At 54.1% G+C, this 7,654-nt stretch overlaps 1 protein-coding gene across 2 annotated transcripts in view; it reads left to right on the plus strand.

Annotated features, from left to right (window-relative positions):
• The window catches only part of XPO6 (exportin 6), a 65,562-nt gene extending 58,963 nt beyond the window's left edge, over positions 1-6,599 (plus strand). For both annotated transcript variants that reach the window (XM_063171264.1, XM_063171265.1), the window contains exons 22-24: positions 1,426-1,524; positions 3,392-3,622; positions 5,955-6,599. In XM_063171264.1, the coding sequence (XP_063027334.1) occupies positions 1,426-1,524; positions 3,392-3,622; positions 5,955-6,056 (432 nt within the window). In that variant the 3' untranslated portion in view covers positions 6,057-6,599. The remainder of the gene's footprint in view (positions 1-1,425; positions 1,525-3,391; positions 3,623-5,954) is intronic.
• Positions 6,600-7,654: the final 1,055 nt, after the last annotated feature.

A 7,654-nucleotide genomic window follows, 5' to 3' on the forward strand; every position in this document is an offset into this window, starting at 1 on the left:
CCACCCTCACAGGGAACAATTCCCAATTCCCAATATCCCATCCATCCCTGCCCTCTGGCAGTGGGAGCCATTCCCTGTGTCCTGTCCCTCCATCCCTTGTCCCCAGTCCCTCTCCAGCTCTCCTGGAGCCCCTTGAGAGAGTGTGTGCACAGAGCCAGCTCCAACCTTCTCAGGTTGGGATATTAGAATTTTTAAGAATAACAGGCTGTGTTCCATGTGTTCAGTCAGAGCTGGCCAGATGAGTTCCCTTGCAATTCCTGGATCACTTTAGACTGCAGGTGGGAGAACTTTAAGAGAGTTTCCCCCTGGTGGAGTGCCTGGAGAAACTGAGTCCCCTGTGGTGCACATGGGGAGAGGGAGCTCTTGCACTGACAGAACCTGGGCCATGTTTCTGTCTGGCCTTTCCCTTCTCCTGCCACCTTTTGGTGTCACTGCAGCCCAGGCTGGCTCCTGTGCAGGGCTGTCCAAGCATCTCTTTCACCTGTAGCTGTGTAACCCTTCCAAACTTTCTTGAATGCCTCATTCTGGAAGATATTTATATAATAATCTCTGTTCAGACTGAGGGTGACAACACTGCACTGCTTGTTTTGCTCCTTGGCTCTTGGTGCTCTGATACAAAACTCCCATTTCATGCTCTGTAAGTGTTCCCACAGCCAGGGCTTTGTGTGGGGGATATTAATAGTTTGGATGCTGATTTCCACCTGAGATCTGAGGCCAGAACTGGCTCAGTCTTGATGGGATCTGGGTCATTTTTGTCCATTTGACAATAAATGGGTCATGTGGGAGAATAAACTCTTCTGCTCACAATGCCTTGAAGAGGAGCTGTTAAAATCCTGCTGCCGGTCTCTGTACAGAGCTGACCTCACCCACCTTCATCCCCTGTCCAGTGCTTTGGAGCTGTTCAGGGTGGAAAAGATGTTTGATCACACACTGTGCAGCCCTCAGCTCAGGCTCCAGTAGGTTTTGTTCTGGGCTCTTCCCTGCACAGGCTGCCAGGGCCTAAATCCTAAATCATCTCCAAATCCTAAATCAGGGCAGTGACACTGCTTGGGCTCCTGGCTGAGACTGAGAGCCCCCCTTGGGCTGTGTCCTGGTCTGTTCCCTGTGCTGTGGTGCCTCAGGTGACATCCCTGAGGAGCAGCCTGGAAGGCTCAGCATCCCTGGCCCTCTCCAGTGCCAGCTTGGCCTGCCTGCTCCCAGTGGAGCCAGCTCTGCAGGGATATGCCCATGTTGCCACCAAAATGTCATAGACCTGGAGCTGCTGGCAGCACAGCTGATCTGAACTGCCTGTCTCTTGTGATCTTGCTGCACTGAGGCTGCCAGGGGTTCCTCCTGGGCTCAGGGTGAAAATGCTGTTGTTTTTGCTGGCAGCTCTGATGTTTGTGGTGCTCTCCATGCCCTTCCTCCCTCTGTGCTTTGTTCCAGGCGTTTGGCCAGTCCTTCCTGCAGCCTGACATTCACCTGTTCAAACAGAACCTCTTCTACCTGGAGACACTGAACACCAAGCAGAAGCTGTACCACAAGGTGGGTCCTGCCTGGCCTCTGCTCTCTGGGCATGGAAGAGGTGGGAGCTGTCCTGGGACTGCTTTTAAACTACTTGGAAATCCAGGTCAGGATTTGGGGGTTCAGTGCCATAACCTTTGTGTGGTTGGAATGGAGTTACCACCCCCCTGATAGTGGGAACTGGGGATGGGAGGGATCCCAGCTCCAGTCAGACAAAAGCTGGATGTGTTCCCTGCTCTGGCAGTGAGGGAGAGCAGAGAGCACCTGTAGGAGCATCGGGGGGTAGGATGGTGGGGACAGAGACAGAGATCTCTGCACCAGGTCAGGAACTTGGGGTTTATTGCAAAGGGCCTGGGGGCAGGGCCCTGCTGGGAGCTGCCAAACACAGCTCAGAGCAGGCTGAGAGAAGAGAGGGGGAGAGAGGATGAGAGGGTGAGAGAGCAAGAGGGTAAGAGAGCGAGGTTCCCATTACAATACAATACATCTTCTTCTGTGTTGAATATTCTAAATCTCACTAACCAATCTAGTACAAGATACAAATCCTACAGCATTTCCATACAGCCTATAAGAATCATTACATCACCATAGTGTGTTACATTTTAAGCCCTATAAACTCCTCTTTGGGCCCCTTCTGCCAAGCTGTAGGGTCTGCTCTGACCCTTGGGCCTGTCTGCAGGCAGAGGGTGTTGTTCCATCAAAAGGGGATCACCTTCAGCTGGCCATGCCATTGTTTTCCAGTTGTTCAGTAACTGAGGTATCTCAAAGCTTGCTTTCATTTCCATCTTGCTTATAGTTTCTGTATTCTCAAAATCTTTTGCCAGACAATCATATTCATAAGGCTTTCCTGTTTCATCTTCCCCAACAAGCACCCAGTGCCAGTGAGCTGTGTCTGGGGGAGCAGTGACAGTGAGCTGTGTCTGGGGAAGCAGCAGTTGGGACCCTCAGTGGCACAGGGAGTGCCTGCAGCATTCCCAGCTGGGCAGCTGCAGGTGTCTGCTGTTCCCAGCTCACTGCCACTGGGAGTCTCCATCTCCGTGGACCCAGGTCCTGTAACCTCCCCTTAGCTGCTGCCGTGGGGGATTAAATCTGGAATCCAGGGAATCGGGTCAGCCTGGGAAAGCAGAGCTTGCAGTTTCCCATCTGTGGTCACACCTGAAGGGCAGCCCTTTATGTTCACAGGTGCCTGGGGCAGATTTCAGGCCCTTGGCCACATTCCATGGCTCCCAAGAGTGCAGGGAAATCCTGGCTGGAATTGCAGTGGGACTTAATGCTGGTGGCTTTGCCAATGCTTAAAACTTGGGTCAGAGCATGGAATTGTGGAATGGTTTGTGCTGGGTGGGACTGTAAAGATGATTTATATTTAACCCCCTGCCATGGCAGGGACACTTCCCACTGTCCCAGGCTGCTCCCAGCCCTGCCCAGCCTGGCCCTGGGCACTGCCAGGGATCCAGGGGCAGCCACAGCTGCTCTGAGCACCCTGTGCCAGGGCCTGCCCACCCTCACAGGGAACAATTCCTTATTCCCAATATCCCATCCATCCCTGCCCTCTGGCAGTGGGAGCCATTCCCTGTGTCCTGTCCCTCCATCCCTTGTCCCCAGTCCCTCTGCAGCTCTCCTGGAGCCCCTTCAGGCCCTGGCAGGGGCTCTGAGCTCTCCCTGAAGCCCCAAACCATGAGGTAAGTGTGGCCAAATTCAACATTAACTCTCAATCTGACACTACTTGATCTAATTTAGGCCATTTTTGATCTGGCTTGGCTTAGACAATCGTCTCAGTGCTCACCAGAGTGTGCAGCTGCCGCTGAGGCCGTGGCCGCTCTGTCCTTGCTGGATTTGTCCCTCCTGTGGCAGGAGTGAAGTCCCCTGACCCTGTGCCCCTCTCCCTGTGCAGAAGATCTTCAGGACCACGATGCTGTTCCAGTTTGTGAACGTGCTGCTGCAGGTGCTGGTGCACAAGAGCCACGACCTGCTGCAGGAGGAGATCGGCATCGCCACCTACAACATGGCCTCGGTGGACTTTGATGGCTTCTACTCCGCCTTCCTGCCCGAGTTCCTGGCCAGCTGTGACGGCGTGGACTCCAACCAGAAGAACGTGCTGGGGAGGAACTTCAAAATGGACAGGGTGAGGAGGGGCCTGCAGCATTGTGCTGTTGCCAGGATGCATTGGAGGCCATTTTCCAGGGAAAGAGAAGTGTGTTGGTTTGGAAGACAGGAGTCTGCTAAGGACGGCAGGAGCCTCCCCTGAAATGGAGAAAATTAACTCCCCCATTTCAGATTGCTATAAATTTTAAATTAAGGGGCTCTCAGGCAACAAAAATGATGGGAGCAGGAAATAACAGTTCTTTAATAGGGAAGAAAATAAAAAGATAAAATAAACAATGCAGAACACTAGAACAACACTGACAGAGTCAGAACCCAGCCTGACACCCTGTGGGTCAGGGTGTTGGCAGCAGTCCCATTGGAATTGTGGCTCAGCCCTCCTGCAGTGTCAGGGGTGGTTCTGCTGGAGCAGGGATCCTGTAGAGAAGGATGTATTCTTCCTCTGAAGATCCAGTGGAAGAAGAGGCAGCTGCTGCTCCTCTGGGGAATCCAGTGGAGAAGCCGTGCTGGTGTCTCAAAACCTCTGGATTATATCTGGGTAGCAATGCTTGGCTCCTCCCTCTGGATTATATCTGGGTAGCAATGCTTGGCTCCTCCCTCTGGATTATATCTGGGTAGCAATGCTTGGCTCCTCCCCCTGGATTATATCTGGGTAGCAATGCTTGGCTCCTCCCTCTGGATTATATCTGGGTAGCAATGCTTGGCTCCTCCCCCTGGATTATATCTGGGTAGCAATGCTTGGCTCCTCCCCCTGGATTATATCTGGGTAGCAATGCTTGGCTCCTCCCTCTGGATTATATCTGGGTAGCAATGCTTGGCTCCTCCCCCTGGATTATATCTGGGTAGCAATGCTTGGCTCCTCCCTCTGGGCTCACATCTCCCAATGGGATGCTGCAGTTCTTATCAGCCATGCAGTGACATTCAATGGCTGTTATCAGCAGGTGTCCCCTCCCAAGGGAGGAGTGATTGTGGTCACTCAGAGATAAATCAAACTGCCCACTTGACAAAGATAATCTGCCATACAGATGGTAATGGAAAACATCTTGCCTTGCAACCTGGAACAAGAAGTCCTTCCCCAGGGTCTGGGTACCAGCTCAGAGGTGGCATTTGTGTCTCTAAGGACTTGCAGGGTCCTGGTTGCTGGCAGCCAGAACGCACTGGCAGTGTCTCCAGGCAGTGCCTTTTGTTCCCAGCACTTCCATGCTCAGCAATCCTCAGCCAGGGGGTCCCAGTGGAGGTGACAGAGCTGCCATCACCCCTCAGGCTGCAGGGTGCTGTGGGAGTCAGGGAAGGTGATTCCTGGAGGAAGGTTTCACTGGAATAGGCTGGTGTATTCACAGGTGGGACACTTAGGTCCTTGCCTAAATCTTGCTCCAGCTGCTGACCAGATGTTTGAGGGTTACAGCAAGGAGAGTACCTGCACAGGCTCACAATCCCTGCAAACCCTTTATGTGTGGGGAGGGAATGTGTGGAATACCATGGCAGAGCAGGGAAGGAAATGTGTGGAATATCATGGCAGAGTAGCAAGTTCTGGCTTCCATTACTGAGGGTTGTCCATTGAGTGCTCCCTGTCCTGAGGGAGGGGATGGGAATTTGAGACTGAGGATGAGGGTGGGAATGGAGCCATGGGGGAATTGCTTGGCTCTGGAAGGTGACTGTTCAACAGGAATATGAGCCCTTGTTAGGGAGTGTGTGACACCCAGGAGCCTTGGCAGGTGGGCAGCAAGGAATTAGTGCTGAATCTGGCCATGGAGAGGCTGGGAGAGCTGGGGGAGAAATGGATCCAGGGACACCTCAGAGCCCCTGCCAGGGCCTGAAGGGGCTCCAGGAGAGCTGGAGAGGGACTGGGGACAAGGGATGGAGGGACAGGACACAGGGAATGGCTCCCACTGCCAGAGGGCAGGGATGGATGGGATATTGGGAATGAGGAATTGTTCCCTGTGAGGGTGGGCAGGCCCTGGCACAGGGTGCCCAGAGCAGCTGTGGCTGCCCCTGGATCCCTGGCAGTGCCCAAGGCCAGGCTGGGCAGGGCTGGGAGCAACCTGGGACAGTGGGAGGTGTCCCTGCCATGGCAGGGGTGGCACTGGGTGGGCTTTAGGGCCCTTCCCAACCCAGACCATTCCAGGATTCCACGCCCATTCCTCTGGGGCCTCGCTGCACAAGCTGAGATGGGAGCAGAGCTGGATCCCTGCAGTCAGCTCTGAAACCATCTCTGCCCCAGAGCCTGGAGTTCCCTGGGCTCAGACTGAGTCAGGGTGGATCTGCTCAGCTGTGAACACCCACTGGCTGCCTGCCCCTCTCGGTACCCCTCTGCTGTGAGTCCGTTCCCAGCAGTTTTTGTTGTCTCCTTGCAGGACCTGCCCTCGTTCACGCAGAACGTGCACAGGCTGGTGAACGACCTGCGCTATTACAGACTGTGCAACGACAGCCTGCCCCCGGGCACTGTGAAGTTATAGTGACTGCCCTGGAGTGAGTGCCGCCCCCGGGCCCGCTCTGCCCCGGCCGGCGCTGCCTTCACCGCTCCACCGCTTCCTTTGAGTTCTCCTGCCCAGCCCGAGGCCGCAGCTGGAGCCGCAGGATGTGTCTTAATGCCCACCCCGGGGCATCCCGGCTGCCGGGAAATCGCTCTCCCTCCCGGGGCGTTCCCTCTGCTCCCGTAGCACTTTGTTGCATCTGGAGGTGTCTGGAGAGATCATGTCCGTATGAAACGCGAGGCAGAAGCGCCAAAGACCACTTCAGACATTCGTACCTTCGTGTCATTCCACCTTCCTGCCCCGCCCAGCTCTCGGAGGAGGAGTCTCCTGACGTTGGGACTGGTTTGGCACTTCTGTCACTCCCTTTGTTTTTAAATTGCCTTGAAAACCTCCCCGATGTTGGCGGGGATTTAGAGACTTTTTTGGGTTTTTTTTTTAAACGTAAACGTTTTCTCATCATTCCATTGTGATACTAAAACAACATGCTTAATGGGAATAAAGTGCTTACTTTGTTGTTTTAAATAACTTGGGGCTGGGTTCGTTTCCCTGTAGGTCATTTAATATAAATGAACAGGCAGTGAGTGATCCACAGCTTTTCCCAGGATTGGGAATGAGGAGCAGCCAGCAAGAATCCCAACTCCAGGAGCTGCTGGAAGGTGCAGATCAGTGGCGGCCTCTTCTGCTGTCTCCTCATTGTTCTCCTCCTGTGTTGTGGTGATCCATTCATTCCCTCCAGCACAAGTGTCTGAATCGATCATGAAGTGCCTGCAGGAAGAAAAGGAAGAAATCCCCCATTCCCAGGGAGCCTGGAGCTGAACTTCACCCTCTGCCCAGTGACACAGTGGTGGCATTTGGTACAATCCCAGGCTCCAGCCAGGCAGGAGCAGATTGTGTGGGGCTTGTGGATCTCTGATCATGCAGCTGGGAATGGTTTCTTTTCCCTGAGAATAATTTCTTTTCTCTGGTCAGGAAGCAGTATTATATTAGTCCTAATTTTTATATTTAATAGATTAAATTAGAGAGGCATGGAGTGGCAGGACATGGGGAAATGGCCTTAGGCTGAATGAGGGCAGGGATGGATGGGATATTGGGAAAGAATTGCTCCCTGGCAGGGTGGGCAGGCCCTGGCACAGGGTGCCCAGAGCAGCTGTGGCTGCCCCTGGATCCCTGGCAGTGCCCAAGGCCAGGCTGGGCAGGGCTGGGAGCAGCCTGGGATGGTGGAAAGTGTTCCTGCCCATGACAGGGGGTGTGATGATCTTTGAGGTCCCTTCCAACCCAAACCATTCCATGATTCTGTGGAATAATTCTTAATTCCCTGTGTTTAGGTGGGCAGCTGCAGGGACAGGAGCAGCCTCAGGCTGTGGGAAGGGAACACTCCTGGGATGTTCTCCTGGGAGAGTTTGGAGATGTGGCTGTGCTGTGGCTGCACCTGCACAGCTGGGAGGTGCCAGGGGTGAGCTGGGAGGTGCCAGGGGTGAGCTGGGAGGTGCCAGGGGTGAGCTGCAGTGTGGCAGCACTTCTTCCATGGTTCCCGTGATTCAGTTTTGTGGACAATCCCCTTCCCTGTGCCCGTTTGTCAT

The sequence above is a fragment of the Melospiza melodia genome, chromosome 18, assembly GCF_035770615.1.
Source record: "Melospiza melodia melodia isolate bMelMel2 chromosome 18, bMelMel2.pri, whole genome shotgun sequence".
Taxonomy (NCBI): Eukaryota; Metazoa; Chordata; class Aves; order Passeriformes; family Passerellidae; genus Melospiza; species Melospiza melodia.